The sequence below is a fragment of the Camelus dromedarius genome, chromosome 27 (genome assembly GCF_036321535.1).
Source record: "Camelus dromedarius isolate mCamDro1 chromosome 27, mCamDro1.pat, whole genome shotgun sequence".
NCBI lineage: Eukaryota > Metazoa > Chordata > Mammalia > Artiodactyla > Camelidae > Camelus > Camelus dromedarius.
The window spans coordinates 17,276,297-17,290,816 of NC_087462.1; the positions used below are offsets into that span (position 1 = coordinate 17,276,297).

The 14,520-nt window shown below is 46.3% G+C and overlaps 1 protein-coding gene across 1 annotated transcript; it reads left to right on the forward strand.

Annotated features, from left to right (window-relative positions):
* The first annotated feature begins 19 nt into the window (after positions 1 to 19).
* FBLL1 (fibrillarin like 1) lies at positions 20 to 6,295 on the forward strand. Its single transcript, XM_064480084.1, has one exon. It carries the CDS (start codon positions 5,217 to 5,219, stop codon positions 6,183 to 6,185), a length of 969 nt encoding a protein of 322 aa, XP_064336154.1. The 5' UTR covers positions 20 to 5,216; the 3' UTR covers positions 6,186 to 6,295.
* Positions 6,296 to 14,520: the final 8,225 nt, after the last annotated feature.

Here is a 14,520-nt window from a genome sequence, read left to right on the forward strand (position 1 = left end):
CAGCAACACACCTTTATTGCCATTTATTCTGGAAAAACAGATGCTTAATAAACATGACTGGTATTGCACCATGCTATTTCTGAGGGTCTCCGGCCTCAAAGGAGCCTTAGAGAAGGGAGTCTTAACTAAGACTTGTCTGGAAAAACTCCTTTAAAAATGAGATGGAATTGAGACATTCTTAATAAACAAAAACAGAGAGCAGACCTTCCCTACAAGAAATGCTAAAGAGTTGAAATGTAAGGACACTAGGCAGTAACTCAGATCCACACAAGGAGATAAAGAATGCCAGTAAGTGTAAGAGTCAATGTTAATGTATGTTTTGTTTGTAACTGCTTTTTTCTTACATGATTTATAAGACCGCTGCATAAAACAGTAACCATAAGTACATGGTTCCACTTACAGGAAGTGCTCAGTGCTATCTGCGTTGATAGGCACACATGTATATGTGACAAAAACAACAGGGAGTGGGGACAGCAATTTTTTCATTGTAAAATATGTATAACATATGATTTACCATCTTAACTAGTTTCAAGTGTAGGGTTCAGTGGTATTAAATACATGTATAATGTTGTACTGCTGTCACCACTCTCCATCTCCAGAACTGGTTTTCATCTTGTAAAACTGGAACTCTATACCTATTAATCAAAAACTCCCCATTCCCTCCTGCCCCCAAGACCCTGCAGCCACAGTTCTGGTTTCTGACTCAGTGAGTCGGACTACTCTGAGCACTTCATGTAAGTGGAGCCATGTGCTTAACGTCTTTTTGTGACTGGCTTGTTTCACTTAATATAATGTCCTCAAGGTTCATCCATGCTGTAGCATATGTCATACTGCCTTCTTTTTTTTTTTTTTTAATAACTCCTATTGATTTTGCACATTTTAATTCTTTGGGTGGGGTAGTGGTAATTAGGTTTATTTATTTTGTAATGGAGGTACTGGGGATTGAACCCAGGACCTTGTACATGCTAAGCCTGCACTCTAGCACTAAGCTGTACCCTCCCCCCATACTTTTTTGGGTTGAATAATATTCCCATGGTATGTATATGTCGTATTTTGCTGACCCATTTATCCATGGATGGACATGTGGCTATTGTGAATAATGCTGTGATCATGCATATACAGTTTTCTCCAGGGCCCTGCTTTCAGTTCTTTGGGGTATGTACCCAGAGGCAGAATAGCCAGACCAAAAGGTGATTCTGTCTTTCAAGGGGCTGCCATGTTTCCCACAGAAGCAGTACCATTTTACATTCCCACCAGTAGTACAAAGGGTTGCAGTTTCTCCATACTTGTCAATGCTTTGTTTTTTAATTGTAGCCACCCCACTGGGTGTGAGGTGGTATCTCAGTTTTGACTTTTATTTCCCTAGTTAGTTACCATTTTGAAGGCAGAAGGAAGGAAATAATAAAGACTAGAGTGGAGATGAGTGAAATAAAGAATAGGATAACAATAGAGAAAATGAAGCCAAAATTTGGTTCTTTGAAAATATCGATAAAATTGATAAACATTTATAGCTAGGCTGACAGGAAAAAGAGCTCAGATTACTAAAACAAGAAATGAAACTGGGTATTACTACTAACCTTATAGACTAAAATGTATCATAAGAGAATGGAAGACCGTGTACAATTGCATGCCAAAAAATTAGGCAGGGATGAAATAGAAAAACTCCTAGAAACACACAAACTACCACAACTGACTCAAGAAGAAGTGGAAAATCTGAATAGGCCTGGAACAAGAGACTGAATCAATTCTACTAAAAACCTCCAGCAAAGAAACTGCCAAAGCCAGATGGTGTCTCTGAATTCTACCAAACCTTTAAAGAAGAATTAACACCAATTCTCAAAGTCTTCCAGACGGAATTACTGCCTGATTCATCCTAGGAAGCCAGTATTACCCTGATACTAAAATAAAGATATCACAAAGTAAGTACAGATCAATATCCCTTATGAATATAGATGAAAAAGAAAAAAATTTCTAAGTGTCAGCAAATCAAATTTAGCAGAATATTAAAAGAATTCTATATCATGAGCAAATGTTTGTCCACAAAATGTAAGGATGGCTTAACATTTGAAAATAAAGTAATACATCCTATTAATCATTTGAAGGGGTTGGGGAAACCCTACATGAGCATCTCAATAGATCAGGAGCAAGATAGGGAAGTCAGCTTTGGTCTGTTCAGCGTGCTACTGGAAGCTTTAGCCAGGTCAGTTATACAAAAGACATTCAGCTTAGCTCTTCACAGATTACTTGATTATATATATATTTTTTAAAACCCTAAAGAATACACATACACACACACACACACACAAAACTAACAGCTTGTGAAAGCAAGGTTTCAGGACATGACATCAATGCACAAAAGTTAGTTGTATTCCTGTTCTTGCAATGAACCATGCAAAAAGTAAGAAAACAAATCCATTTATGATGGCATCAAAAAGAGTAAAATATTTAGGAATACATACAGCCAAGGAAGTATAAGACTTGTACACTGAAAACTACAAAATACTGTTGGAAGAAGTTTTTAAAACACCTAAATAAATGGAATGACATTTCATATTCATAGTTTCAAAGACTTAACATTGTTATGATGGCAGTACTTCCCAAATTAATCTAGATTGAGCCTATTCTTGATCAGAAGAATCCTAACTGACTCCTTTGTAGAACTTAACAAGCTGATCCTGAAATTCATATGGAATTGCAAGAAACCCTAATTAGACAAAACCTTGAAAAAGAACAGAGGACTCAAAATTTCCCAATTTCAAAACAATACAAATTGAAAATAATCAAAACAATGTGAAACTGGATTAAGGACAGATAGATCAATGGAATAGAATTGAGTTCAGAAATAAACCCATAGTCTATGGTCTACTGACCTTCAACAAGGGTAGTAAGACCATGCAATGGAGTAAAGTCTTTTCAACAAATGGTGTTGGAATAACTATAAACCAAGTACAAAAGAATGACTTTGGACCCCCTACCTGACATCGTATACCAAAAATAACTCCAAATGGATCAAAGACCAAAATCTAAGGAGCTGAAACTACAGAACTTTGAAGGAAACATAGATGTAAATCTTTATGACTGAAGATTAGGCAATGGTTTCTTAAACAATAAAAGAAAAATAATTTTGGACTAAATCAAAATGTCTAAACTCGTGCATCAAAGGAACACTGTCAAAAAGTCAAAAGACAAATCACATAATGGGAGAAATATGTACAAAGCATAATCTGATGAATGTATTGTCTAGAATATAAAGATCTCACATTACATTATGTATTCTCTTACAGAATACATAAATAACCAAAATACAAACAATCCAATTTTCAAATGGGCATAATACTTGAATTTTTTGAAATAGGATATATAAATGACTAATAACACTTGAAAACATACTCAGCATCATTTGCATCATTAGGCAAATGCAAACAGCAATGACACGTTTTCACAGCTTCCACTGGGATTGGCTATATATATTTTTTAGTCTTAAAAAAAAAACCCAAAATAATTAGTGTTAGTAGGGATTAGAGAAATTGAAACCCTCATACACTGCTGGTGGGAATGCAGAATGGTCCAGCTGCTGTGGAGGACAGATGGTCTGGTTACAACAACCTGCACCATCTCCCCCGGCTCTTGGTTGACCCCAAAGCCAGCCCTGGAAGCGTTAACAACCCCAGTTGGTGTTGCTGTCCGTGGTCCTCACAGAACGTGCAAGCCTGCGCTTGCCACCTGTTTTGCTGTCCGTGGTGCTACCGAATGGTTCTTTTTTAATGATCAAGAAAATGCTGCATATTGAAAGAGCAGATTTCTGAAACACAGACTAGAATACAGTAATAAACATGAGATTTTGGCTTTTGCCGACGTGTGTTAGGGCTCTGGCCTATGTGTCCCATTCACACTGAAGAATCAATATTTTCTAGCTGCCCAGTGTTCCCAGAACAAGTTCTGGGATTTAGCACAGTTGATGGAAAAGAAGAGCTAGGCAGATAGCAACCAGGGCTGCGGATTGCAGGCTATTAACCACATCAGAGGAGCCACTGTCCTTTGGCAATCCCTGGCTTGGAATTTCCTCTTTTTGACTTCCTATACGCAGTCTAGCAGAAAGTCCTGTGGATTCTGTCTTCTAAAAACTCCTAGGTCAGTCTCCTTCATCTCACCTCTGCCAAGACTCCATGTTAATGCTGATCATCACCTCTGCTTCCATCACCACTCTCTGTCTTCTCCTTCTAATGACTATTTCTTGCTGGGATCATCCCTTTGGGATGAAATCTTCAAAGTGGAATACCTAAGTGGAAGTATAGGTACCTTGTTTAAGGGTTTGTCAGAATATCTGTACCAAGGTGCATTTCCATCAACTTTGTAAAGGAGGGCCAGGGCCACTTTCAGGTGGCAAAAGCTCTGACAGCAGTACGCTTCAATGAAAAGTTGACCAAAAGAAATACATTAAAAAGAACAAAACAAAACAGAAAAGCTAATGCTTGTAGAATACTTAGCATGCACCAGGACTGGGGCAAGTGTATGTGGTGCTCCAGAACAAAGCTTTTATAGTTTTCAAAGCTTTGGGTTTTATAGATGGGATAGTGAGACCCAGATAGGTCAAGAAACTTGCCCAAGTTCAGACAGGACCCCCAGAGAAGGTCAGGTAAGCTTCCTGAGACCACACAGCAAGCAAGTGGCACAGCAAGGACTGAAGATGATGCTCGCCTCGCCTTCTCTTGCCAAGGAGACTCCCCCTTCCCTGAGTCTCAGAAGTGCCAGGGGTCTCTGAGAGAGCAGATGATGCGGAAAGGGGAGGCGGGAGCATTACACGGGAGCAGGCTGTGTCTGCAGGCAGGCTGGGAAGGGGGGCTTCCGGGACTGCAGGGTCGCCATAGCGGGTGTGATGCAATCACGCCCGTCGCTGCGTCAAAGGGCGGCTCCGGGGATGCGGGAACTGCAGTAGAGCTGGTCCCCACCGCCGCCCATCTCTCTCCCTCCGCCCGCGTGGCTAACCCAGCAGGCAACTGCTGCCGCCCACCTTCGTCCAGCCTCAGGACCACGGCCCGGAGGCACCAGCGACACCTGATCACCTCTCCCAGCCACCAGCGACCCCTGACAACCGCCCCCAGGTACCGGCGGCCCCTGACAACGGCTGGGAGCCACCGGTAACCCCTGACAACCTCCCCACGCCACCAGTAATCCCTGACAGCCGCCGCCAACCACCTGGGCGCCCAGGGCGCGCCATGAAGTCGGCGGGCTCGCGCGGGGGCGGGGCGGGCGGCCGCGGGGGCGGCGGTCGCGGCGGAGGAGGCAAGGGAGCAGGAGGCAATAGCGGCGGGGCGGGGGGCAAGGGCAGATTCGGGGGGCGGGCACGCAGCTTCGGCGGCGGCCGGGGCCGGGGGCGCGGCGGCGGGGATGGCAGGGACCGCGGGGGCGGCGGACAGCGGCGCGGCGGGGTGGCCAAGAGCAAGAACCGCCGCAGGAAGGGCGCCAACTTGGTGTCGGTGGAACCGCACCGGCACGAGGGCGTCTTCATCTATCGCGGGGCGGAGGACGCGCTGGTGACGCTGAACATGGTGCCCGGCCAGTCGGTGTACGGCGAGCGCCGGGTCACGGTGACCGAGGGCGGCGTGAAACAGGAATACCGCACGTGGAACCCCTTCCGCTCCAAGCTGGCCGCTGCCATCCTGGGCGGGGTCGACCAGATTCACATCAAGCCGAAGTCCAAAGTGCTGTACCTGGGCGCTGCCTCGGGGACCACCGTGTCCCACGTCTCCGACATCATCGGTCCCGATGGCCTGGTCTACGCAGTCGAGTTCTCCCACCGTGCCGGCCGCGATTTGGTCAACGTGGCCAAGAAGCGAACCAACATCATCCCGGTCCTCGAAGATGCCCGGCACCCGCTGAAGTACCGCATGCTCATCGGGATGGTGGACGTGATCTTCGCCGACGTGGCCCAGCCCGACCAGTCCCGCATCGTGGCTCTGAACGCCCACACCTTCCTGCGTAACGGGGGCCACTTCCTCATCTCCATCAAGGCCAACTGCATCGACTCCACCGCATCTGCCGAGGCGGTGTTTGCTTCCGAGGTGAGGAAGTTGCAGCAGGAGAACTTAAAGCCCCAGGAGCAGCTGACCCTGGAGCCCTATGAGAGGGACCACGCTGTGGTTGTCGGGGTCTACCGGCCCCTTCCGAAGAGCGGCGGCAAGTAGCAACCCAGCTTGGGCTGTCCCTGAGATCTCCCCGAGGCTGCGCTGTGTTCAGTGTTACTATGTATATGTTTTCATTGCGTGTTGTTTTTCTATTAAACGGTGTAAAGAAATGGCACCCAGGTGTATCAGTGAAGCCAGATTCGGTTTTGCTGCTGTAAAGATCCAGCCCCCTAAAATATCCAAACGGCTAAGACGACTGGTATTAGGGACCCATCACGGAACAGCTTGGGAATGGTGCTTGTTCCATCCACTCAGGGTCCTGACTCCCTAGGGCCCCTGGTCACAGAGGTGGGGAAGAGAGTCGGGGTGGGGGGGAGTGTTAATGAGCCTGTAAAGTCCTCTTTGGAACTGAAGGGGCACTTCCTACACTTTGACCAAGTCACATGACCAAGCCTGACTTCGGGGAGTGGCACTGGATATTGATGGACAATAATATAGTCAAACACACCCAACCTGTCTGAGTCCAAGCAGAATCCTAACCGCAATATCTCTCTATATATATCTTTAGGACTTTACTCTTCAAGTAAGCCATTTTGCATTCCTTAGTATGTGTAATAATGACACCAGCCCCTAGATGGCTTAGTCACCATTGCCCTTTTATATGCGAAGCAACAGGGCTTATGAAGGTAAACTGTTTGCCCAAGTTCACACAGCTAGTAAAGAAGTCAGTCTTTTGTGCTCTAAATCCACTGCTGTTTCCTGCACCCCAGTGGGATCTCACCTCCCCCTCACGCGGCCCATGCTGACCTCAAGTCCCAACACAAGGACACACACACAGCAGGGAGGGCTCTCTGGCTTCTTTGTGTTCTTTCTCCCATCTCCCTGTGCCACCCTTTCCTTTGATTTCAAAACAGCAAAACAAGGCAGGGAGGCAGGATGTTGAGTCCACCTCACAAAGTACAAGGCATAGCACACCCAAGGTGGCATCGCCAAGGGGCTGAGGAACAAGTGGAAGAAGAAGTTCTGGAAAACACCTGTCTCTGAAAGGCATTTCCTCCAGACCCTGAGCTGCTGCTCTCAGGACATTCACTCGTGGCTCTCCACGCCAGTCCAGAGGGAGCAGGAGAGCAAGCGGTCCCAGGAGAGCAGGGCATGTTCCCAAACCGGGCCTTCAGAAGGCCTTTCATTTGTTCATTCACTCATACATTCACGAAACCCTCGTTGCCAATTGCCAAGGCCATCGACATTTCATCTGGGAGAGATTGCTCACTGATGCGCCATTTGGAGAGTGAGTCTGGCTTCCTAAAGATGTGCTTGGACACAGGTTATAGTTAGCCTGCAGTTTCTGAAGGCATGCTTCCTTAATTTTGGTGTGTGTCGGGGGGAGATAATTAGATTTGTCTATTTATTTATTTTCAGAGGGAGAACTGGGGATTGAACCCGGGACCTGGTGCATGCTAGGCAAGCACTCTACCACCTGAGCTACGCCCTCCCCCTCAAATTTTTAAAAGAAGCCACCCACTTCTCCCCACCACACACACAGTGGAGGAGGGGAGCTGCAGTTCAGATTAGTTGGCCAGACTTAGGAAGAAGAGAGTGAGTGGAGTAAATGTCTACGGAACCCTGAACCAGGCATTTCCATGAACAGTGTGAAATCTTCATTAAAGCCCTGCAAAACAAGGGTCATCATTCCTATTTAACAGGTGAGAAAGCTGCAGTTTAGAGAGATGACATGACTTGCTTAAGATTCCCCAGGCTTACAGCCAGAAATCAAGTGCACAAAATCTATGGCCCTCCACTGAGGTCTGTGGTGTTGGTTCCTTTACTCTGAAAAACCTGCTCTCCAATACGAGGCTAATTAACTCATTGCTAGGATGAAACCCTGAGGATGGGAACGGACCCCCTGGAAACCGGAAGATCACTTCCAGAATCTTACAGGGTCCAGCCCTTCCTCAGAGCCAATTCAGCCTCAATAAGGAACCCTTGGAGCCTCCTTACCGGGTATCTGTCTCCCAGGATCAGGGACAGGGCAGGGGAAACTTGGCCTCTTTCTTTGATACGAACATTCCCACATACAGAGATTTGCATCTCTGTTTATAGCATGTCTGAAACTGCTTGAAGTGGGACCATCAGTGGAGAAATGGCATGGAAAAAAACCTGCTGAAGAATGTCCCTGAGCAGCAGATGGGTTCCTGGGCCAGTGGGACAACACGGCAAGTCCCAAAGCAACGTGGGAGGAAGGACTAAGGGAATGTAGGAGGGAAGGTGACACCTGGTGTCGGAGGACAAGGGAAAAAAAGCACGAGACTGTAACTGTAGTGGGTAGTGAGGTTCAGGAAACAGGTAGCAGTGACAGGGGGCACCTGGCTTGCTTGGGATCCCAAAAGGCATTAAATAGGGATCTCGAGTTGTCTTAAACTGCTGGGGCTGTCATAACAAGGTACCATAGTCTGGATGCCTTAAACAACAGACAGTTACTTTCTCACCGTTCTGGAGGCTGGAAGTCCAGGTGAAGCCTCTCTCCTTGGCTTGTCAGTCAGTGGCTGCCTTCTCCCTGTGTCCTTGCATGGCCTTTGCTCTGTGTGCCCAAGGAGAGACTTCGATTGAGAGAGAGAGGGAGCGATCTCTGGACACCTGTCCTATCAAATTACAGCCCCACCTTTATGACCTCCCGTAACTTTAATTACTTCCTTAAAGGCCCTGTCTCCAAACACAGCCTCCAAATAACATTTGAGGGGTAGGGCTTCAATATTTGTAATATGGGGAAGCACAATGCAGCCCATAAGGCTAGAGCTGTTGGAGAACTTCCAGCTAAAATGCCCGTCTTACTGGCTTTAGGGAATTGACTGAGGGGAGCAATGGGCAACTGAAGTCCCTGCACAGAGCTCCGCATATTGTCCCCTCCTGCCACCTTTCTTCTTACAGTCAGTGTAAGATCACAAGGGAGCTGAGAATTAACAGCAAACACAAAGGCTGTGGGGTGTGTCGGAGGAAGGGGAGGGGGCGGGGGCGGGGGGGAACTTAGCTGGGCTTCTAAGGGGACTGGTTCAAGGGCTGGGAGCTGGGTGGAATTTCCTGCTGAGGTTCAGAGAAACTGGCCGCAGCTGAGCTCAGCCCAGCAGGTGCAGTGAGGCAGGAGGCTGATGCTGAAAGACCAGGTTAGATGGACTCCGAGCCAGCGGGAGGCAGCGGGAGCCAGCGGGAAGAGCACACCCCGACCCTCACTCTCACCCCGATGTCCGTCAGCCTCTGCCGCCGCGATGCCTCTCGGGATGAGGGGAGAAAGAACGGGGAGGGAGGGAGATGAGGACTTTGGCCAAAAGGGACTGTTTTAAACCGGAAGAAACTAACTTCTTTTCAACTGGCAGGTTCCGTCCCAGCCGCAATCCTGCTACCGAGCACGAGGCCTTAGCACATCTGAGCTGCACTTGGATTCTGCCACGCTTGTATTTATCAAACACTTATGATGTCCCAGGCATAGAGCTAAGCATTTATTTGACTGTAAAAAGTATTATTTTAAAATTAGTAAGGAGAACATACCAGGAAATACTGAAACGTGAACGTTCAGGCTAACATCAGCTGTAAAACTAACACTGGCCTCCCCGCTACCAGCTCCAGGGAGTGCCTGAGCGCCCCTGGCCGGTGGTCCGCCCCTTCCTCTTCCCACCCCTGGTTCTGCCCACCTACGCCCTGAAGGGGCTCACAGGCATGTCTGTAGACTCCCTGTCCTCAAATCAAAGAACTGACCCCTGCCCCTTCAAACAGCCTCCTTGAAGCCCCTTGGGACTAGAGTTGCAAACTGGGAGCATGGTCCCCTCTCAGGATGACGAGCCTGGGACAGAAAATGGAAGTGGAGCTGGGCTGTTCAGGCTGGGCTCCTAGTGCCTCATGCGCGGTCTAGAAGGTGGGGGCCTGGGCTCCAGGGGGCATGGCGCTTGGCCCCTGTGGACTCCTTGCCCTCTGGGGCAAGGTGCAGACAGAGGAAAGCCAGAATGCTGTCTTCTAAAGTACTAGGTCCGGTGGGGAGGTGTGGCTCAGTGCTAGAGTGCGTGCCTAGCATGCACAAGGTCCTGGGTTCAATCCTCAGTACCTCCATTACAAATAAATAAACAAAAACCTCATTATCTCCTCTCCCCCAAATTAATTTTAAAAAGCACCTCCATTAAAAATAAATAAAAACCTAATTCCCCCCTCCCCACAAATTAATTAATAAAAAAAAATTATGAGGCCCGTGGCAGGGGCCCCAGTTGCTCACCTCTGAGAGTGGCCCCCTTGCCTCTCCACCCTTCCAAACTCTTCCTCCTTAAAGAGGCAATTCTAACTCTTCAAAGTCATCTTCTCAGCCCTTAGGCTCACGGGAAATTCCTCTTGATTCATGATCTGATGGAGACATCATTTACTGTGCAGGGATCCCGTGCCAGTTGCTCCCAGGCACCTTGTTTCACTGACTCCTCACAGTACCACTGGGAGGCAAGTGTCCTTACCCCCAATATCACAGGCGAGGAAGCCGAGGCTCAGGGAAGTGGCAGGAATCACCCAAGGTGTGACAGAGCTGGAGCAGAACCATATTCATTCTCTAAGTCAGTGAAACTAAAACCAGAGGCACTCGGGGGAAGGAGACCTGGCGCTGGTGTTTGGTGAGCCTCCCAGGTGATTCTGATGTTGACCCAGGGCTGACGCCACTATTTAAAGCCCCAAACCACTGTTGCCGTCGGCTGGGAAAGGCAGCCTTAGGACAGTACTTTAAATAACTGCTCAGACAGCCGAGCTTTTCTGCGGGGCGCCTGTGACAGCCCAGACTGCTCCTTGAGATTCCAAAGAGGAGGAGGGTTGATGTCTGTGGCTGAAGACAAAGTTACTGATATTCCCCCCACCTCTGACCCCTGACTGAGCTCTGCCTACAGTGTTTGTTCGTAAGGAGCTCAGCTGAGCTGGGAGAGAGCGCTGAGCTGCGGGCTGTGGGAGTAGCTCAAAAGGCAAGGAGCCCAAAATGAGAGCGTTCAGTCTTCAGTCACTTACTGTGGTGGGAAAAGCAAGAGGCTGAAACTGGAGAAGGCACCAATTCCCCTGTTCTATATTCCCCCCCATGGAAAGGCGCCCCAACCCAGGGTCAGGCGGGCCAGAGCATCGCGGGGTCCTCTCACTGCTGAAGGAGACCTCGAACAAAAGGACCCAGCATTTTATGGACCCTGAGGCAGCTGGTGAGGGGACGAGGTGGGGGAGGCGAGGAGTGAAAATGTCTTTAAGGTCTGTCCCTCCCTTTATTTGCTATTTTTTTAGCTCTAATTACTTACGTACATATTTTAAACTGTTACGTCTTTTTGCTTCATTTTATGATTACATAATGACCCCATCCCTAATGATGGCATTTGTCTTCAAGTTAACTTTGCTTGTCTTAATAAAGCTACGTAAGTTTTCTTTCGGCGCTGGCCTGATCTTTTTTTTCCTTTTTTATTTCAAACTGTCCAGGTTCTTTTAACATCAATTTTGAAAAAGCATACAGGTGTTTTTTTCCCCCTTTTAAACCCAATCAGACAATTTCCTTGAACTGGCAAATTTAGTTTACATATATTGTTCATGGAGATATTTGCACTTTTTTCTATGATTTTCTAGTGTACTTGCAGTTTTTTCAGTTTTTCTATGTTGATTGCTCTTCCTTGTTTAAATGTTATAACCTAATTATTAAAAATTTTATTTAGATAGCGTTCTAGTGTCATATACGACTTGCCCAAAAGGAAGAGGTTAAAAAAAAAAAAGCACTGACGAGTAGGGTGAGGAGAGCTAGGGTTGAGTTTTAGTTCTATTAATAACCTGCTGTGTGACGTGGGTCAATCTAATTGACCTCCCTGAGCCTTATTCCTCCTTGTAAAATCCTGAGCTTGAATCAGCAGTCTGAGATTCCTTCTAACTCTTGGATTCTCGATGCCTAAACCTGCCGGGTCACTGGCTCTTGGTGTGTGAAAAATCCTAGGGCTTTTCTAATCTGAAGTGTGCTCTTAGACTAAGAGTCTTTTTTAAAAAATTGTTAATTAAAACGATTTTTTTCCAGCTTTATTTGGATGTCTCTTTAAGATTCAAGATAGCCTTCTTTCCTTTACAGCACTGGGAAGATTTCGGACTAAAGTAGCATTATGGAAAAAGAATCCAGGAAAAAATAGAATGTCAGTGATTTAGTTTTCTTACACGTCAGAAATTGAACTATAAATTCCATAATCAGAATCAGGAGAGGGAATAGGACACGGTGACGCAAGTGTGAGTGGCTACTGTGTTCGCCATCCAGATGCCACCCAGAACGTCTGTGATTCACAGGAAGAGGTCCACATAGCAAAGTTAACAGGAGTTTGGAAGTTGATTCCAACCTGCGTGGATGACTTTGAGGGGTGAAGACCTCAGTGGAGGGTGTCACTGCAGATGTGGAAACGGCAAGAAAACTAGAATGAGAAGTGGAGCCTGAAGATGTGACTGGACGGCTGCAATCTGATGGTAAAACTTTAGTGGGTGAGGAGTTGCTTCTTATGGATGAGAAAAGACAGTAGTTTCTTAAGATGGGACCTACACCTGGTGAAGATGCTGTGAAGCTTGTTGAAGCAACAAAGCATTTAGAATATGACATAAACATAACTGATTATGCAGTGGCAGGGGTTAGGAGGACTGACTGCAATTTTGAAAGATGTTCTACTGTGAGTAAAATGCTACCAAACCGCATTGCATGCTACAGAGAAATCATTCAAGAAGGAGTCAATTAATGTGGCAAATTTCATTGTTCTTAAGAAATTCCCACAGCCGCTCCAATCTTGAGCAACCAAATGATCAGTCAGCAGCCATCAACACTGAGGCAGGACCCCAACCAGCTAAAAAGATTACAACTCACTAAAGGCTTGGATGATGATGGTGATTACCATTTTTTTTAGCAGTATTTAAAATTAAGGTATGTACATTTTTTAGACATAATTTGCACACTTTAATAGACTACAGTGTATTACAAACATAATCCTTATACTCCCTAGGAAACCAAAAAATTCATGTCTCGCTTTACAGTGGTGGTCTGGAATGAACCCGCAATATGTCTGAAGTATGTCTATAGTAGCTCTAGAGGGTTGGGAAATGAAATAAAGGTGCATACGGTGTGAACCCACTTTAACGACAGCTGTGGAAAAGATAAAATGGAATCAGGTGACAGAAAGCAGATCCGTGGTTGTCAGGGGATGGGGTCAGGAGGGGATCAACCAGGACAGAAACCAAGGGAACTTTTGGAATGAAGGAAATAGAATGGTGGTTACATGGGTGTGCAAATTTATTATATTTACTTAAATGTATAATCAAATATTGTACTTAAAACCATGCCTTAATAAAGTTTATTACAAAAAATAAAACAGGTCCCAAACCAAAAGTAAACAAAACTCAGGAGTCAGTTACAAATTCGCTGCAGGGTTTTGAAGTATTACAAACAGCTATCCTGAAAACCTGACCTGAAAACATAGGTATCAAGGTTCTTTAGTCAATCAGTTAAAATGATACCTTAAAAAAAAAAGCAACCCTATGTAATATGTATTCAGTTACCTTTTTCAAGTTCATGCCCTTGAATTTTCTGAATGGCGTGTTTAATATATGCTAAAAGTTGGGTTTTCCCCCACCAAAGAAATTGGGGGTAGCTGATTCCAAACTCTCGCTAGAGAAAAAGGAACAAATTGGGTTCTTCTAGGAGAACATGCCCTTATGGTTTTGGTAATCTTTGTTACTGTTTTCAGAAACTGTAAATAAAGGCTACCTTTCAAGCCCTGGCCAGAGACGTGCACTTGTTTATCTAAACGTAAGTTGAGTATTGGGTTGTATTGTGGACCTCGGGGGGGGAAGCAACATTAAATACCAAGTTTTTAATGTAAAGGAGGTAGTCCCAGAGATGAGACGAGTTTTCCAAGTTTATTTTAAGAGAACAAAAACCAAACTTAAAAAACCCTCAAAAATCGGAAGTATAGGAATATCTTAAAATAGGAGTTTAGAAAGGTTTTTGCATAGGAAGAGACCAACAGACTTTAGATGCAGAGACATCAGTGTTTGCTCAATACACAATACGCTCAATTGAGGAACATGTCAAAAGAAGAGACATCTTGCTTTCAAAATTTACATAGTTCTGCGTATAGAAGCCACTATAAGACCTTTGTTTCTTTTGCTTCTGGAATGGAACGTATTTGTTTAGCATGAAGCACTCAGACCCTCATTCTGTGTGTAGCCTTCAACCACAGCTGACCCTTGAACAACCTGGGGGGCGAGGGGCCCCGGCCCTCCTGGCAGCTGAAAGTCCACGAGGAGCTTCGAGCTGGCCCCGTGCTGCCCACGGCGGAGGAAGCCCTGCACGCGGTAAACCCGCGGGGCGCGAGGCCCGGCCGCGCTCCTC

What these genes read in the sequence shown, in the direction of transcription:
- FBLL1 (XM_064480084.1), top strand. Translation starts at nt 5,217, where the DNA reads ATGAAGTCGGCGGGCTCGCGCGGGGGCGGGGCGGGCGGCCGCGGGGGC.